The following is a 19,562-nucleotide window of genomic DNA, read 5'->3' as shown; positions in this document are numbered from 1 at the left end:
CAACCGTGTTATCTTGATTTAATGCTAACAAATCTCTTTACATCATCAAACGTACTTTCCTGTTCTTAAAATGGAGACCGTGTGAGGATTAAATATGATACAGGATGTAAGGCGTGGTTCAAATAGTTGGTATCCTTAATTTAAAGATGACCGTTCAGGCCAGATTGCCTCCTGCGTACCCTGTGCACGGTTCGGTATGTATTCCTGAGCAAGAAACCTTAGTATACAGAATGATGAGAAAGAAAGGCTAGGGTGAGCGGAAACGAATTCTCCTAGGGCATCTCAGGAAGGAGGAATGGAATCCATATAAGTAAAGGGTAGACGTCTCTTACCTAAATTTAGTGCAGGCTGAAGGAGGGTGCACAGAATCCCTGGACAGAAGGCATAGGATTTCTGCGTGTTCGTGCTTTTGTTCTAATTTCCCCTGCAGTGCTGGAGACACACCAGGCCTGAGCAACTTAACTAAAACAAAACTGAGAAATCCAGCCTCTGGGTAAAGGGTTGGCATATATAGGAAGGGATAAAATAGAGGGGCAAAAGGTAATCACCATTCTTAACTGCTGAAGTCTCCACTTGTCACGTGGTGAGGAGGAGAGAGGACGTTTTCTCTCCTCGGTGTGTGACTTCATCTTGCCAGGGCCTAATTGTGAGCTTAATTCCACTGGAGCATTCCACAGTCCCCTCCCATTTTAGATAATGATAGGTTGAAAGGTACACACCGTGTTTTCAACGCGGTGAGCTTCGGAAGCAACTCCCCTGTCTGAGAGTAAGTTACACCAGATGTTTTGTTGCCTTGACAGGTCAGGCTGGTAATAATTAACCCCAATTAACTCTCCGGGGTGAGTCACTCTCTCCTACACGCATGCCAGGGTGAACAATTTTGTACTTCCTTTTGTGTTATCTAAGAAAATAGCTCCTTATGTTTGATTTCTTCGATGCCCTGATCCAGCTGGGCAGAAGCAAAGACAACCCCAACAAAACTGGCTTCGGAGAAGTATCTGGATGCAGGGCAAGTGGTTCGCTCTTTATTCACCAATGAGGTGAGAGAACAAAGCTCCCTAAAGGTTTGCTAGGACACTGAAACTGCAGTGTTCAAAGAAAGTAACATTTGAACCTTGGTGGTAGCGGGCCACTTGGGATGGAGTTGATAAGACCCACATGGGGCTCCCTGCCTGCTTTGCAGGGAGGCCTGCTTCTCCCTCTCCCACTCTCCCTGCTTGTGTTCCCTTTCTCGGTGTAATAAAGAAAATCTTTAAAAACAAAACAAAATAAAAAACCCCAAACTAGTTAATCTTAAAGATTTTATTTATTTGAGGGGGTGTGGGGGAGGGGCTGAGGGAGAGTGGGTGAGAGAATCCAGAGCAGACTCTGAGCTTAGTGCATAAGCAGATGGGGGCCTGGATCTCACAACCCCCGAGATCATGACCTCAGCTGAAACCAAGACTGGGCCGCTCGACCACCGGAGCACCCAGGCACCCCTAATCCTAATTTAGAAGCTGCCTATTGGCAGGCCAGGGTCCACACCTGGTGGACGTATTGTCTTGGTGTATACTAACACGTTAACATTTTTTAAAAAGATTTTATTTATTTGATAGAGATCACAAGTAGGCAGAGAGGCAGGCCGAGAGAACAGGGGAAGCAGGCTCTCTGCTGAGCAGGAAGCCCGATGCGGGGCTCCATCCCAGGACCCTGCTTTCATGACCTGAGCTGAAGGCAGAGGTTTAACCCTGAGCTACCCAGGCGCCCCCCACATTAACATTTTTTTTCCCCACACATTAACATTTTTAAAATGAGTTGACATTTGGGGCGTCTGGGTGGCTCAGTCGGTAAAGCGACTGCCTTTGGCTCAGGTCATGATCCCGGCGTCTTGGGATCAAGTCCCACATTAGGCTCTCTGCTCAGAGGGGAGGCACCTTCTCCCTCTGACCCTCTCCCCTCTCCTGCTCTCTCTCTCACAAACAAAATCTTTAAAAATAAATAAAATGAGTTGACATTTAAAAATTAGGAGATTGGGGGCGCCTGGGTGGCTCAGTGGGTTAAGCCGCTGCCTTCGGCTCAGGTCATGATCTCAGGGTCCTGGGATCGAGTCCCGCATCAGGCTCTCTGCTTGGCAGGGAGCCTGCTTCCCTCTCTCTCTCTCTCTCTCTGCCTGCCTCTCCGTCTACTTGTGATCTCTCTGTCAAATAAATAAATAAAATCTTTAAAAAAAAAAAATTAGGAGATTGGGGGCACCTGGGTGGCTCGGTGGGTTAGGGCCTCTGCCTTCGGCTCGGGTCATGATCCCAGGATCCTGGGATTGAGCCCCGCATCCGCATCCGCATCCGGTTCTCTGCTCAGCGGGGAGCCTGCTTCCTCCTCTCTCTCTGCCTGCCTCTTTGCCTACTTGTGATCTCTGTCTGTCAAATAAAAATCTTTAAAAAAAAAAAATTGGGAGATTGCACAAAGATATTTCCATTTGCTACTTCTCCTGAATTCATAGGAACTGAGCATCCAAGCTGGCAATTGCCTGGAGTTGAATGGCAGCTGTCTGCTTTAGGCCGAGCCTATATTCTTGGGTTCCCCAAGTCCTCACCACTCTCTCGTATCCCAGACACTGAGGCCAAGGGTCATATGCCACCTATTATCTCATCCTGTGGTATTGGGGTATCTTTTACACCCCTCTGTTTTCAATCAATTATACTGCTCACTCAGACTCTTGAATTTGTGACCCATTTTTCAGTTTAATGTAATAAATAATTGAGTGATTGCCCTGCAGTGGTGGGAGAGACAGAAGGAGTTAAAGGATCTTACCTAGTTCATTGTTGTTAAACTCTGGGCTGTGATTCACAATCGTCAGTGGGGTCATGGAATCATTTGGCTTAGTGGATTTCAGACAAATTTTAGAATAGGATGGAATAAAATGAAAATATTGGAGTGTGTTTACATAGTAAAGATTGTTTCATGAAATTTATTTCTGTTAAATGCGTGTACTAGGCCTGAATAGTCCAAGTGGGAGAGATTGTTCTGGGGTATGGTGCATCTGGAAACATTCATGAGCTGTCAGGAGCTTAGAAGGAAGAGGTACCCAGTTGGCTGGCTCATGTGATTGTGGGAGGCTATTTCGAACAAAGGAAATAGAGAGCCAAGAGGACAGGATATGGGCAAGGAATGTCCCTTTAACTGCCTGATGGAAGAGCTCAGAGAGAAGCGAGATAAGGAAAATCTTGCGGATAGGGAAGAGGGAACCATTTTGAGGCCCTTCCATGCCAGGACTTAAATGTACCTATGAAAAAGTAGGAACCTACTGGAAAAAAAATTACCATTTATGTGAAGACTTCCCCAATAAGGGTAAGGAACTTATAAGGTCAAATTTAATTCGTACAACCTGAAGAGCTAAGCCTTGTTAATCTTATTATTTTTTAAAGATTTTATTTATTTATTTATTTGGCAGACAGAGATCACAAGCAGGCAGAGAGGCAGGCAGAGAGAGGGGGGATGCAGGCTCACCGCCAAGCATAGAGCCCAATGCGGGGTTCGATCCCAGGACCCTGGGATCATGACCTGAGTCAAAGGCAGAGGCTTTAACCCACTGAGCCACCCAGGTGCCCCAACCTTATTATTTCTTAAAAGGTTTTAGTTATTTGAGAAAAAGAGAAAGCAAGCACAGAGGGAGAGGGAGAAGCAAGACTCCCTGTTAAGCAGAGAGCCCGACACAGGGCTGGATCCCAGGACCCTGAGATCATGACCGGAGTTTTAAGGCAGACGCCCAACTGACTGAGCCACCCAGGTGTCCCTATCCTTATTTAATAGATTAAAAAAGAAAAGAAGCAAAAAGATGCTAAATAACTCACTAAAGATCGACAGCAGAGCAGAATTCAAGTACAGGTCTGATTATAAAGCCCACACATTTAAAAAAATACTTATTTGACAGAGAGAGTGAGGACAAGGAGGAGGAGTGGGAAAGGGAGAAGGAAGCAGGGAGTCTGATGTGGGGCTCGATCCTAAGACCCTGGGATCATGACCTGAGCCGAAGGCAGATGCTTAACAACTAAGCCACCCAGGCACCCCGGCCCACACACTTCTAATTACTTTAAAAAAAATAATTTTTTATAAGATTTTATTAATATATTTGACAGACAGAGATCACAAGTAGGCATAGAGACAGGCAGAGAGAGAGGAAGGGAAGCAGGCTCCTGGCCAAGCAGAGAGCCCAATGCGGGGCTTGATCCCAGGACTCTGGGATCATGACCAGAGCCGAAGGCAGAGGCTTTAACCCACTGAGCCACCCAGGCACCCCTAAAAAATTAATTTTTAAAAAGATCTTATTTATTTATTTGAGAGAGAGAGAGAGAGCATGAGGGGGGCAGGGTCAGAGGGAGAAAGAGACTCCCTGTTGAGCAGGGAGCCCAACATGGGACTGGATTCTGGAACTCCAGGATCATGACCTGAGCAGAAGGCTGTCAACTGAGTTAACCAACTGAGCCACCCAGGTGCCCCACTTTTTTTTTAAAAGCAAGAGCACATGGAATAAGTGTAATGTTTAAAGGAAATTAAGTATAGTATACTTGAGAAACTGGAGGACACCCATCCTTTTTAAAACCTAGAAATGAATATCAAATACTGAATACTTAATAAATAATAGTATTACCATAAATCTGGGAAAGGGCACTGCTTTCTCAGGCTGACCATGATGAGTTCAATTATTTCAACTAGACCTATGTAGGTATGCTTGTTTATTTTTTAGGTAGTGCTTTTTTTTTTTTTTTTTTTTTTGAGGTGGGGAGGAGTAGAGGGAGAGAATTTTTTTTTTTTTAAAGATTTTATTTATTTATTTGACAGACAGAAATCACAAGTACGCAGAGAGAGAGAGAGGAGGAAGCAGGCTCCCCACCAAGCAGAAAGCCTGATGTGGGACTTGATCCCAGGACTCTGGGATCATGACCTGAGCTGAAAGCAGAGGCTTTAACCCACTGAGCCACCCAGGTGCCCCAAGCACTTAATAATTTTTAAGACCATTTTGATTTTTTGTAGACATACACAGTTGGCTGAGATAATTTTCGAATTTTCTCCACAGAATTGTATATATAGTGTTAGAGGTTAAAATTCGTTTATAAGTTATGTTTTCCCAACAGCAGATAATTTGGTACTGTTATTATCCTAATTTTTAAAATTGAAGAGGACTGAACTTGAAATTCCAAAATGGACAATTAAGGATTTGAACTTCAAGGCCATTCACTTGATCACAGGTGTTCTGAACTCATTCATTGTATTGTTCTCTTGGCCTTGGAAAGGAAACAAACCAAGAATGGGATTATGAAAGTAGGTGACAGAGGAGCAGAGTTCATTAGAATTCACTGGGTTGAGGTTGAACTTGCCCTATTAAGCAACGGAGCATGGAGGGGGTATGCCCTTGAAATTGGGCATTCATATTAACTTGCAGTACCTTTCAGAGGTTCGCTCACGGAGGCTGATGGATGGAGCACAGTTGAAGTGGTGTTTTTTGTTTTTTTTTTTAAGATTTTATTTACTTATTTGACAGACAGAGATCACAAGTAGGCAGAGAGGCAGGTGGGCGGGGGTCAGGCTCCCCGCTCGAGATCCAGGACCCTGAGATCATGACCTGAGCCAAAGGCAGAGGCTTAATCCACTGAGCCACCCAGGCGCCCCTGAAGTGGTGTTTTGCTGAAACTAAGGAGTAGCTTTTGACAAATTTGCAAATGCAAGATGTTATATGGACCAGGGGGGTTAAGAAGCAAATTTTAAAAGTTGATTTGTCTTTATCCAGACAAAACATCTTGACTTACAGTACACATTAAAACTAAAATTACTTTAGGATCAGTGACACATTTTTTTTTAATTGCCTTTTTTTTTTTTAACGATTTTTATTTATTTATTTGACAGAGAGAGCGATCACAAGTAGGCAGAGAGGCAGGCAGAGAGACGGGGCGGCGGGGTAGGGGAGCAGGCTCCCTGCTGAGCAGATTGCCTGATGCGGGGCTGGATCCCAGGAAGGGAGATCATGACCTGAGCCCAAGGCAGAGGCTTTAACCCACTGAGCCAACCAAGCGCCCCATCAGTGACAAATTCTAACCTGAAAATTACCTGGTTTCTACAATTTTGACACACCATAATCCTCCTGACCCACACTTTAGGATTGCTCAGAGAGCTCCCCAAACCCATTGCCCATTCAGGTTGCTTCCCCCACACAAATGCCCACCCCACCCCCTTTGCCTGTAGATTCCAATATATCCTTCAAAGCCCAGTTTATTATCCAGTTTGACTTCAATTACTCATTTAATACTGGGGAGCTGCTGCCTGCTGGGCCGAAAGGTTGGTTACTGCCACCATGGAGCCAGCCTAATGGGACACTGTCAGTAATCACCAAACACTGGGGCGCCTGGGTGGCTCAGTTGTTAGGCGTCCGCTTTCGGCTCAGGTCATGATCCCAGGGTCCTGGGACTGAGCCCTGCATCAGGCTCCCTGCTCTGCAGGAAGCTTGCTTCTCTCTCTCCCACTCTCCCTGCTTGTGTTCCCTCTCGCTGTGTCTCTCTGTCAAATAAATAAAATCTTAAAAAAAAAAATCGCCAGGGCGCCTGGGTGGCTCAGTGGGTTAAAGCCTCTGCCTTCGGCTCAGGTCATGATCTCAGGGTCCTGGGATCGAGCCCCGCATCGGGCTCTCTGCTCTGCGAGGAGCCTGCTTCCCTCTCTCTCTGCCTACTTGTGATCTCTCTGTCAAATAAATAAATAAATAAAATCTTTAAAAAAAAAATCGCCAAACACTATCAACAAAATGCTATGGTGCTATGTGGTATTACAAGAGGAATGAACTTAGATTGGGGCCAGGAGAGGCATATTTTGAGGAAATATTTAAGGTCCGAAGGATGTGTAACACCTGGACAAAAGCGGCACCAAGCATTAGAGAGCACTTAATAGGTGAAAAGTACTGAGCGGCAAGGAAACCAGCAGTTGAGGAACTGAAATGAGCCCCAGTGGCTACAGTGTGAAGAGTGGTAGGAGAGGAGGTGGTAAAGCTTTATCGTTACCTCCCCGTGGCTATGACCTTCCACTGGTTTTCCAGAGGTGCCCCCAACCTGGGCTAAGAAACTTCCTTTGTGCATCCTCCCTGGGTTAGTCTAAGCTGTTTCTGGCTGCCTTCATCATGAATTTTTTTTTTTTTTTTTAAGTATTTGACAGAGAGAGAGAGAGAGATCACAAGTAGGCAGACAGGCAAAGAGAGAGAGAAGCAGGCTCCCTGCTGAGCAGAGAGGCCCATGCGGGGCTCCATCCCAGGACTCTGGGATCATGACCAGAGCTGAAGGCAGAGGCTTTAACCTACGAGCCACCCAGGTGCCCCTCATCATGAAACTTCTTGAAGGCAGAGATTATTTTATATTTTAATTTTTGACCCTCAATATATCCCAATTAATCAGGTGTTCTGTTGATCCTAACCAAAGCTCTGACAAATGGTCAGAAGACTGTAATTTTTTTCCTTGGCTTCGCTGCTAAATTTCAGCTGGACTAAACCGCAGTATTCCTAAGGACTCAAAATGTGTTTCAAGTCCATGGTGTTAAAGACCACTTGACTCAAACCTCAAATTATGTTTGTGCCTCTTTCGGATAACCTGCTGATGACCTCTAGTAGGCAAAACGTATAGATGTGTTAGGGTAAAGAGTATGTCTGGATTTGCCCTTATTCTGTGTATTTACTTAAAAAAAGGAGGGGGGAGACATATATGTAAGTATATGTCCACTTTGTATAATGAATCAACCAATTTCTGTTCTCTGAACTCGTCAATTTGAATACATTTTGTCTCATTCCTGCGACCATTATCAGAAGTCATTTCTTCAGTTCAAATTAAAGTTGAACAGAAAGAAAAAAATAGCTTCTAAAAACAACCTTGATTTACCTATAACGAAGGGTACCGATGGTTCAGAATCCCGTCCTGCAATACTAAGAAAACACGGTGGTTGATGAATCCCAAGACGTCTATCCTGAATCACAAATTCCTGGGTGACTAAAATAAATTCCTAGAGCCAAACTTAAATTGGGACTGTGACCGAGTACCAGAAAAGAAATACCTGCTTTATTAACACAACAGCAACAGAAAGGGTTTCCAAGTTCTTAGAAGGAACATAACATGAACAGGCGGCACCTGCTAAGTGTTAAAAAACTCAGTGCCCGCGCTGATTGTTCGAGAGCTCCCCCCAACCCGGCAGAGGTCTCCTCCGTCAGGGCTGCTGCGAAGAACAGGCTTCTCGCTGCGGTAGCGTCACAGTTAATTCCTCAAACAGGAGACTGAGATGGTATCATTCCTGTTTCAGAAGCTCTTGGTGTTAAAGAAGCGGCAGCAGCAGCAGCTCTTAGTGTAGAGAGAACATAGCCATTTGGAAAACATTCTTGTTTCTTGAATTCAAGAAAAACCATGAGCCAATCTATCAATTTTTCTCTGCTCTGGTCTGCTAGAGTGGGGTCTGAAGATTCCTTTTCTGTCGCTATCACATGTCTGGGTAAGAGGAGGAAAGGTGGAGGGGGGCCCGTGGACGAGGGCTCTCCTCCCTCTGTGCTGGTAGTGGTCGCTATCTTTCGTGGAAGCTGCAGTAGCTGGGGGGTGGTGGGGTGGCCACCCACCAATCACCTCTTCTTGAAGCCGTACTTTTTGCGTTCATAGAAGAGATCGGTCTTAGAGCTCCCCAAGTTAACAATCTTTGGGCAACCATCTCTCTGGAAAACAGGATAGAGAAGTTGTTAAAAGCCTCTGAGTCTGAACTGAGAGGGACTGAAAATAAAAATAACTTTTGGGGGGCGCCTGGTTGTCTCAGTGGGTTAAAGCTTCTGCCTTTGGCTCAGGTCATGATCTCGGGGTCCTGGGATAGAGCCCCTCTGCTCAGCAGGGAGCCTGCTTCCCTCCACCCCTGCCTGTCTACTTGTAATCTCTGACTGTCAAATAAATAAATAAAATCTTAAAAAAACAAAAAACAAAAAACCTTTGGATCAGTGGATTTGGCCATTTACTTTATCCATCCAGTTATCCTAGTCCATCAATCCTCGAGAATTTATTCCACTCTCCAGCCAGGGAGGCCCCCACTTCGAATGCTGGATTCTCCGCCCACTCCTGTCGCTAATATGATGTAGCTGAGGTAGAATGTAACTCTTAAAGATTCCAATGGGTTTCCTTCAAGTGAGAGGTAAAAACCCTGTAATGATCCTCTATAGATCAAGCTCTCTAGCTCTCCTCCACTATCTCAAGAAAGAGAAGACGACCTCCAAGGCAAAAAACCTACAGGCTTTAGGAGATCATACATTACATGTTAAATACCATAGGGCTTGATGTGTCCTTATTAATTCATTTAATTTGACACATGGTCTTGGGGGAAGACTGCCCCTGCGCTAGAGACGGCTACTGAAGGTCTGTACTCTGATTTGTAATGACATCTTCCTGGGCCATTCTGTGCGCTTGAGTGGTTTCAGTGAAGCCCCTGGGAAGCTGTGTTCTGCAGAAATGACTACGTAAGTTGCTCGGGGATGATGGGAGGAAAATTGGGGAAGATGCTACTAGAATAAAACCTTCACAGTCCTGATTTTATTAAAAACTGCTGTCAAAGGAGGTTGCTCCCTGGGACACTGGACTTTAGAATGAATGAACTGATCAAGTTCTTAGACATCGCATTTCTAACTTAGGTGATACCTCTTTTGGGGGACCAATATCAACACCACACAAAAACCTCTAGGAACACACAAAGCCAACAATAATATCTCATTATTTTCTAAAAACACGTAGTATGTATTACTTTGAGGACTGCCGTCTGACGAGTTCGGCGTGCTGAGGGAGCCAGGGAGTGGGCCCAGCCCCACCAACAGCTCCCGATGTGAACTCAGGCTGTGTAATCTGGACTGAAAGTTCTGGTACAAATGAGGGTGAACCTGCCTCTTATGGTGGAAGTGGCCTGATACCAAACACCCGGGTGCTCTAACCTCTTTATCGTTAGAGATGCTATGAAATTTTGTGCTAGCATAGCCTGTTTAGGCTTATTATTGCCTTACTGACTTATCCCCAGATTCTACCAATACTGTATGACTGTATGAGGTGAGGATGTGCTCTCTGGAACTGGCTGGCTTTTGTTGAATATGCCTGTAAATGGATAGCAGGATAAGGAAGAAGGAAGGACTGTTAAGAAATCTTGGAGGCTGGGGCGCCTGGGTGGCTCAGTGGGTTGAAGCCTCTGCCTTCGGCTCAGGTCATGATCTCAGGGTCCTGAGATCGAGCCCTGCATCAGGCTTTCTGCTCAGCGGGAAGCCTGCTTCCCCCCCTCCTCTCTCTCTACCTGCCTCTCTGCCTACTTGTGATCTCTGTCAAATAAATAAATAAAATCTTTAAAAAAAAAAAAAAAGAGAGAGAGAGAGAGAGAAAAGAGAATCTTGGAGGATGGGGGCACCTGGTTGGCTCAGTCCAGGTCATGATCTCAGGGTTGTGAGTTAGAGCCCCACACTGGGTATAAAGATTACTTAAAAATAAAAAAATCTTAAGAAGAAACAAGAAACAAAAGAAACCTCAGAGTATGATACAAGTATTTGTGAGCTGAGCTAGGGGATATTTTAAAAAATACCTGCAAGGGGTGCCTGGCTCAGTGGGTTAAAGCCTCTGCCATGATCCCAGGGTCCTGGGATTGAGCCTCGCGTTGGGCTCTGCTCAGCAGGGAGCCTGCTTCCCTTCCTCTCTCTCTCTGCCTGCCTTTCTGCCTACTTGTGATCTGTCAAATAAATAAATAAAATCTTTAAAAAAAATTAAAGAAAAATAAAAATACCTGCAGAAGTCTGTCTTATGGCAGTAGTTCTTTTAGCAACTGCAGTGACTGAATACTAGAAATTTCATCCTTTCTCAGATCCCCCCAGAGGATCGACAGATCTCCCCATTCCTAGCACAGGGGCTTTTATTTTCGGCAGCTGTAGTTTGAATTGAAGGCGCCAAGTAAATACATCTTATGGCCACTTAATTTCTAAAATTTCATTTTAGTAGACACCAGGGGCATCTGGCTGGCCCAGTCTGTTGGGCACTCACTCTTGATCTCGGCATTGTGGGTTCGAGCCCCACAGTGAGTATAGAGCTTACTGAAAAAGACACCAGAATATCAAGTGCTTGTTTCAGTTATACTAAATGTGTCCACTGAAACAACTCTGAAGAGCCCTAGGCTGGGCTCCTGCCGTGACCACCAAGCAGAACTCAATGCCTATGGGTTTCCTTCCTGAGGACTGTATTATAAGTCCATTTCAGCAGGAAAGCGAGTTACAAACACTAACCTGACCTAGTGACAAAAACCCAGGACTTTCAAGTAATATTTTATTTTTAAGAAATCTCTACACCCAGTGTGGGGCTTGAACTCTCAGGCCCAGTATGGAGTCAAACGCTTCACTGAGCCAGCCAGGCGCCCCTCAAGTAATATTTTATTTTACTTTATTTTTTAATATTTATTTATTTATTTGCGGCATAGAGTGTGAGTAGGGCCAAGGGGCAGAGGCAGAGTCTCAGCAGACTCCCCACTGAGCATAGAGCCTGATGCGGGGCTTGGTCTCACTTTAGATGACCTTAGCCTAAACCAAGAGTTGTACACTTAAGGACTGTGTCACCCATGTGCCCCCCACAAGTAATATTTTAATATTTAAAGACTTATTTGAGAGAGCGTGAGCGAGCACGTGTGCACAGGAGTTCACATGCTGGAGCGAGCAGGGGGAGGGGCAGAGGGAGAGGAGCAGACTCTCTACTGAGCACGGAGGCCGATGTAGTGCGGGCTCAATCCCCAGACTCTGAGATCATGACCTGAGTCAAAATCTAGTTGAAGGGTGCCTGGGTGGCTCAGTGGGTTAAAGCCTCTGCCTTCGGCTCGGGTCATGGTCCCAGGGTGCTGGGATTAAGCCCTGCGTCGGGCTCTCTGCTCGGTGGGGAGCCTGCTTCCTCCTCTCTCTCCGCCTGCCTCTCTGCCTACTTGTGATCTGTCTGTGAAATAAATAAATAAAATCTTAAAAGAAAAAAAAATCTAGAGTTGAAGCTTAACTGACTGAGCCACCCAGGTGCCCCAAGTAATATTTTAAATCCAACACTTATCATTACCAAAACAGAACACACCAAATGGAAATCTATACAAAACTGAAATGCAGGAAAAGGCAATTAAAAAAAAAGTCTGAGGTCAGAAAAACAATTACTGGGGCACCTGTGGGAGCGGCTCAGTCAGTTAGGTGTCTGCCTTTGACTCGGGCCATGATCTTGGGGTCCTGGGATCAAGCCCCATGTAAGGTTCCCTGCTCAGTGGGGAGTCTGCTTCTCCCTCTGCCTCTCCTCCCTGCTTGTGCTCTCTCTCCCAAATAAGTAAATCTTTTTTTAAAAAAAGACTATTTATTTATTTGACAGACAGAGATCACAAGTAGGCAGAGAGGCAGGCAGAGAGAGAGGAAGGGAAGTAGCTTCCCCGCCAAGCATAGAGCCGGACGCAGGGCTCAATCCCAGGACCCTGGAACCATGACCTGAGTCGAAGGCAGAGGCTTTAACCCACTGAGCCACCCCGGCACTCCTCAAATAAGTAAATCTTAAAAATAATGAAAAATACAATTACTGAAAAGTGGGTCCACATCTTTCTTACAAATGATAGCAAAGAATTATGAAATGGGTGCCAGTGGCAAGATTTGCTTTATTAATTGAAATTAAACACGTTGTTCTGTTTTTTCTTTTAAGTTTTTATTTTTTTTTAAGTAATCCCTATACCCAACATGAGGCTCAAATTTACAACCCGGAGATCAAGAGTCTCATGCTCTACTGACTGAGCCAGCCAGGTGCCTGTTTTTTTTTAATTAAAAAAAAAAAAAGGAGAGAGAGATTTCTTTTTGGCGGGGAAAGAGTGAGCAGGAGGGGGGTGGAGAGGGAGTCTCCTCAAGCAGACTCCACACTGAAGGTGGCGCCTGATGTGGGGCTCGACCCTAGGACGTTGAGATCATGACCTGAGCTGAAATCAAGTCAGCCACTTAGCTCGCTGAGCCACCCAGGTGCCTGTGTTTTGCTTTTTTAAGGTAAACTCTACTGCCCAACATGGAGCTCAAACTCAAGACCCTGAGTCACAGGCTTTACTGAGCCAGCCAGGCCCCCAAGTGTTGTTCATTCTTTTGACAACTGTTTAGTGAGTAACAATACTGTGAAAACCACACTGCACGTTGGTTGGGACTTTAACAATAGTATCATGTTTTCCATCTGAAAAGCCTTTAAGCTCTCTATAACTGCATCCATGAAATAACAGGGATGTTACTTCCTTTTTGGAGAGAATTCCCCAAAGCTACCCACATGTTCTCAGCAAAGCAGACTTGAACATGAACTTTTTGCCTCCTAGTCTGGTGTTTTTAGTACTTGGGCTTTCCAGAGGCAAAAAACAAAACCTTCCCATGGTTTAAGAAGTTGTAAGGAGGGGTGTGCCTAGGTGGCTCAGTGGGTTAAGCTTCTGCCTTTGGCTCAGGTTATGATCTCAGGGTCCTGGGATAAAGTCCCTCGTTGGGCTCTCTGGTCAGCGGGGAGCCTGGTTCCCCCTCTCTCTCTGCCTGCCTCTCTGCCTGCTTGTGATCTCTGTCAAATAAACAAACGAAATCTTAACCCCCCCCCAAAAAAGTAGTAGTAGTTGTAAAGGAGGTAAATTTCTGAATTAATTTTGAAAAGTACCAAGTGTCTTTTTTTTTTCAGTATAATGGCTCTGCTGTTCACTAAACAGGGGGAAGAGAATGATGTAAATAGCAAGAGGGAGAGGCACATCCTTGACCACCCTGAGAAGAGCAACACAGTGCGCTGGTTTGAGGAAATGCTTTGACTTTGACCACCCATTCTTTTTTTATTTTTTATTTTTTTTAATTTGACAGACAGAGATCACAAGCAGGCAGAGAGGCAGGCAGAGAGACAGGAGGAAGCAGGCTCCCTGCTGAGCAGAGAGCCCAACACGGAGCTCAATCCCAGGACCCTGGGATCATGACCTGAGCCAAAGGCAGAGGCTTCAACCCACTGAGCCACCCAGGCGCCCCTGACCACCAATTCTTAAAGGTGATAAAACCATCTTCAATATTACCAGTTGGTGTTTATCTTCACCCAATGAAATCTTATTCCTTAGGACTTAATTTCTCTCGTTAGAGGGAAAATATAATTTGAATTTTAACTTTTCTCTTGGGGGTGGGGAGGCAATAGTGAAATGAAAAACCTGAGAAACAAGGAGCCAGACAACTTGGGTTCTAGGCCTGGATCTGCCACTGATTAGCCCTGTGACCTTGGGCCAAGTTGCTTAACATCTGGAAGCTTTAGTTTTCTCATTTGTATCACAAAGACCTGTTGGAAAAGAACATTCAGCACAGCTTGGGGCACACACACACACACACACACACACACACACGAATGTTAGTGGCTATTCTCCTCGTCTTCTGGTTGGGAGAGCTGAAGAAAATGTAAGTAAAAGAGATAAATCGAGGGGTAAGGAGACATCAGATCAGTATGACGCGGCACTGTAGAAACTACAAATGAGTCCTCTGGCAGCAGTGGCCCCAGACAGGACTCCTGAGTATTCTTGATGCTGAAAAACTAAGTGAGAACACCCATTTAGTCCACGGGTCTAATTCCCTTATAAATTATGAAAATGGCAGGAAGAGGAAGGAGTATGAGAACTCCGGCTTGCTTTGATGGCAGGATTTCTGCCTAGGAAAAACGTCTGAGGGACTTAATCTCCATGAAGATCTGTAGGCTGAGAGGTTGGATCATGTCACTAAACTGCTCTGTGTCCTCTGGAAACTACTGCTGAATAAATGTAAGCTAGATACCGTCTCAAGTATCCTCAGAACACTCCTGTACATTGTGAAGTAGACGGAGTGAGGTCTAGAATAATTCTCAGGAATGGAACAAAGCACTAAGATCCAAAGGTATCAGTTCACGTACCACATGCAGACAAGTCAGACAATAATTAACATTTATTAAGCGCTCTGATTACAAGCTTATTCCAGACAAGAACTCCAGCTACAACCATGTTGTCCTTATGGACTCTGGAGCTAGTTTAAGACCTATTCATGTTTTCTCATCGTTGCTGTTGCCTTCCTGTGGTTTCACTGCTTACAGATTATAAATATCAAATACTTACTATATACCAGACACTTTACATGGGGCACTACTATGGATGGCTTACAGAGGAAGCACCGAAATATGGACCATGCTTGTAATACATACCAGACACTATACCAAGAATGTGGGAAGAGAGATAAATAGCGAAACCAAGGTCCCTTCTCTAAAGGGGTACAACCCAGTTGGTAGGTCAGATGGACGGAGATATGCTTTGACACACAAAGATAAATGCAAATCAGAGTTCAGGACAGGGTAATGTTCAAATCACCAATTGAAATTATGTTTTTGGTAGTTTATCTATATCCTTTCTCACCTCCCTAAAAAATTAGAAGACATAATGGTGTAAGAAACAGTTTCATCTGGCCAGATACGTCCCCCTTCCTGGGGCTAGACAGGCTCCAAATATACAAACTCAGGAGGCTGGGTGTTTCTACTCAACATGGGCACATCCTCCCAGAAGGACTTACGAAAGGATGACAAGGTGTAATGGGGACACCATGAGCTTTAGTCAGACAATCTGCGCCTGCCATTTAATAGCTGGTGACAGACTGTAAAATGGGGATAACATGGGACGCCTGGGTGGCTTAGTCAGTTAAGTATCTGCCTTTGGCTTAGGTCATGATCCTGGCTTCCTGGGATAGAGTCCTACATGGGGCTCCTTGCTCAGCAGGGAACCTGCTTCTCCCTCTGCCTGCTGCTCCCCCTGCTTGTGCTCTCTCTCTCTGATAAATAAATAAAAATCTAAAAAAAAAAAAAAAAAAGGATAACAATAATCCCTATTTAACAAAGTTATTGTGAAGAATAAAGGATGACATCTATAAACTATCTACTGTGTATGTGGGAATGTTAAGAATCATGTATCTTTTTTTTAAGATTTATTTGAGGGGCGCCTGTGTGGCTCAGTCAGTTGAGTGTCTGCCTTCAGCTCAGGTCATGATCCTGCCATCCAGTCCCAGGCTTCCTCTCATCCTGGAGCCTGCTTCTCCCTCTCCCTCTGCAGCTCCCCCTGCTGGGGCTGTTGTGCAGGCACGCACCTGTGTGTGCACAGGAGCACCCTCCGTCTCTCTCTGTCAAATAAAATCTTAAAAAAAGAGAGAGAATTAAAAACAAAAGATTTATTTATTTGACAGAGAATGTGCCCCCATGAGAGGGGGGAAGAGTGGGGGACAGAGAAGCCTCAAGCGGACTTCCTGCTGAGCGCAAGCCTGACCCCAGCTAGATTCCAGGACCCTGAGATCATGACATGAGCTGAAACCAAGAGCTGGCTCCTCATTCTACTGAGCCACCATGGCATCCCTCATGTATCTCTTACCTTACCCTAGATTTAGGTAACCAGGGACCTTCTATTAGCGATACTATTATGACACTTAAAAAAAAAAATTTTTTTTTAAAGATTTTATTTGTCAGAGAGAAGCACAAGCAGGAGTGGCACAGCAGGCAGAGAGAGAAGCAGGCCCCCCCGCTGATCAAGGAGCCCAATGTGGGACTCTATCCCAAGACCCTGGGATCATGACCTGAGGCAAAGGCAGACGCTTAACTGACTGAGCCACCCAGGTGTCCCACGTTATCCCCATTTTACAGTCTGTCACTCAGCTAATAAATGGTCCTGGGATCATGACCTGAGCCGAAGGCAGATGCCTAACCAAATGAGCCACCTGGGCGTCCCCACACTTTTTAGTGTGTCATACATAAGAAGAAAACAAGCAGATTCACAGTCCCCACCCTCTAAGAAGGCTCCTGCTTCCAACCTAAACAAAAATAGTAAAACTTGCTTTTATTATAGATCTACAAGCCCCCTATCCTGGCATTTGACTAAAGGAATTGAATAAGTAGCCACCGCCACTACAAAATATCAAGGAGCAAAAATGTCACGAGACAGAATCATAATCCTGCACTATCAGCCCAAAGGCATTCTTTAGCGAGTTAAAGTGGAAATCAACTTGAGGTGTCCCAAATTCAACTGTCACCACATCCACTCCAACAATCTTTCACAATAGGAAAGAAAATGACTGAGCAGCTATTACCTACTGTGCACTGTGCCTGGACTCACAAAGGCAGGATATTGTTTCTGAAGAAGGATAATCAGAGGGGTGCCTGGGTGGCTCAGTGGGTTAAGCCTCTGCCTTCGGCTCAGGTCATGGTCTCAGGGTCCTGGGATGGAGCCTCGAGTCAAGCTATCTGCTCAACAGGGAGCCTGCTTCCCCCCCACCCCACCGCTTATTTGTGATCTCTGTCTGTCAAATAAATAAGCTTCCTTTTTTTTTTTTTAAGATTTTATTTATTTGTCAGAAAGAGAGAGAGAAAGCACACATGCAGGCAGAGAGGCAGGCAGAGGTGGAGAGAGAGGTGGAGCGAGAGGCAGGCTCCCCGCTGAGCAAGGAGCCCAATGCGGGACTCGATCCCTGGACCTTGGGATCATGACCTGAGCTGAAGGCAGCGACTTAACCCACTGAGCCACCCAGGCGTCCCAAATAAATAAGCTTCTTAAAAAAAAAAAAGAATAATTAAAGAGAGACATCAAAGGAGTAGAGAGAGGGCTCTCCAAATTGCTGACGTTGACAAAGTTTTGTTTCTGTTGCATTTCAGCCCTTGATGCAAAATAACTGCCTTTTATTGGACGACACCCAGCTGACCTCACAGAACTTGAGGAAATTATAACCTGCGTGCCTAGCTGAACATAGTAATCTCTATGGGCCATAAGAGTTTGCCCTGGTTGGCAAGAGTTACTAAATAAAAGCAGCAAAGGTCAGATGGAAAGCTTAGTGTACACTCACATCCTTCTCCTGGATGGTGCACTCCTTACAATAATAGGCATCCGAGACTCCAGGGCCTCCACAGATCACACAGCGCCCCTGGTAAGAGCCATAATTACACTCATCACATATGCGCACCAGAGTGCAGGGACGCACGTAGGAGTCACAGATCACACACTTGCCATCACCTGGGAAGAAGAGAGAATGGAATTAGCCCACATACAAGTACCTCCTTAAGTCTACTGACCTGCTCCTGCTATGGGGAAAATACAGTGGTCTCCACCCGCTAGTGACTTTACGACTCTCTATTTTGGTATTACAAAACTCAGCTAACCCTGTGTCCCTCTCAATCCCTTCAACGAGTAAGTTAACCAACTAATATATAAAGAGGTTAGAACATCACCTCATAGACAAGAAGTTTCCATCACTACTGGCAAAGAACTGTGTATGGGTAGTTTGGGGACAGGGTCAGGCTATCTCCTGGCCAAAGCTACAGATTTTCTCAAAAACCCAAACATAACGTTTAAAATGTACAAGTTGCAACGGAGAGATGGAGAGGGCTTTGGTTGCAGCCTGGTACTCAATGTTCACAAACTGCCAGGCACATCTACCCAAAACCCTCTTTGTGGCACTGCTGGAAATGCCCGTTTGCCGGCTTTAAACAAACTGTGAGGGAAAGGAGTGGGGTGTTTGGGAGGGCGTGTTCACTCACATTTTTCACACAGTCTTCCGATGGCTGCAAGATCAAAGATGGTAAAGAGTACAATTAGAATTGGTTTTGACGAAGAGGGGAAAGATCCTCGAGTCTGGGGTGGCGACACAGCAGGGACTGCAGTGAGCCCTAAGGGCTCCTATCCATCTAACCCTCACCGTAAGCTTCCATCCGAAGCAAACCCACACCCTTCTCAGACCGCTCCCAGGTCCTGGGCAATCTGAGCTTCCTCGGACCTCACTCCCGCCGCCCGCCTGACTCCCAGCACGCGCGCCCCCGCCCTCTTCGCATCAGAGACCACAAACGCGCGCGCTCCCATGCTACCAACCGTGAGGCGGGAAACGTGGCGCCTCCGAGGCAAAACCCTAAGGATGAGATCGGAACCTCTGACCACCTCCCACCCTCCAGCTCCTGACACCATCCCCACCCTGACAGCCGGGTGCAGGAAGCTGCCTCACCAACACCAGCCTGCTTGCGGCAGAAAATCAAATCCGGATGATGTTTAGCCATAGTTCCAGCGCAAGCCGGCCACCGGAAGCTTAGAGAACTTCCGTCCGAACTTTAACCTCCATTTTCCAGCCCCCCGGTCGCCGTGATTGGTTCTCCAGGCTTCATCAAGACCCGCTCGCGCTCGCTCGCCCGCGCTCGCTCTCGCGTGATCTAAGCCTTAAGTTAAAAAATAGAGGAGTTTCCGTCGGGGCTTGGGAGCCAGGTCCTGGCAGATGCATGGAAGTCATTAAAAAAATTGCCTTTCCCAGATTTGGATGGAAGAAACAACTGAAATTTGCCCTTCGATAGCACATCTTTGTGTCTGGTATTTACTTCCGCAAGTGTTTTTATGCAGCTCTTTTCCTTTCAGGCCTCGGTTTCTAACACGGGAGCTCCGCCCAATGAGCTCCCGCGCTCTCGTCCCTCTACCGAGGCCCCGCCTTTACCGTTACGCGTTTCTCTTCCAGGCCACGCCTCTGCCCCAAAGCTTTAAATACGCCGTGGTTC

The 19,562-nt window shown here is 45.8% G+C and overlaps 1 protein-coding gene across 1 annotated transcript; it reads right to left on the bottom strand.

Annotated features, from left to right (window-relative positions):
* Positions 1–8,041: 8,041 nt before the first annotated feature.
* Positions 8,042–19,213, bottom strand: LOC111157552 (PHD finger protein 5A). The gene is made up of 4 exons (XM_022519059.1): positions 19,025–19,213; positions 18,567–18,590; positions 17,876–18,042; positions 8,042–8,701 (listed from the first exon to the last, which is right to left on the bottom strand). Exons 1-4 carry the CDS (start codon positions 19,074–19,076, stop codon positions 8,612–8,614), a joined length of 333 nt encoding a protein of 110 aa, XP_022374767.1. The 5' UTR covers positions 19,077–19,213; the 3' UTR covers positions 8,042–8,611.
* Positions 19,214–19,562: the final 349 nt, after the last annotated feature.

Source organism: Enhydra lutris, unplaced genomic scaffold (genome assembly GCF_002288905.1).
Source record: "Enhydra lutris kenyoni isolate GAN:26980312 unplaced genomic scaffold, ASM228890v2 scaffoldscaffold55, whole genome shotgun sequence".
NCBI lineage: Eukaryota > Metazoa > Chordata > Mammalia > Carnivora > Mustelidae > Enhydra > Enhydra lutris.
This window is presented reverse-complemented; position numbering and strand designations above follow the sequence as displayed.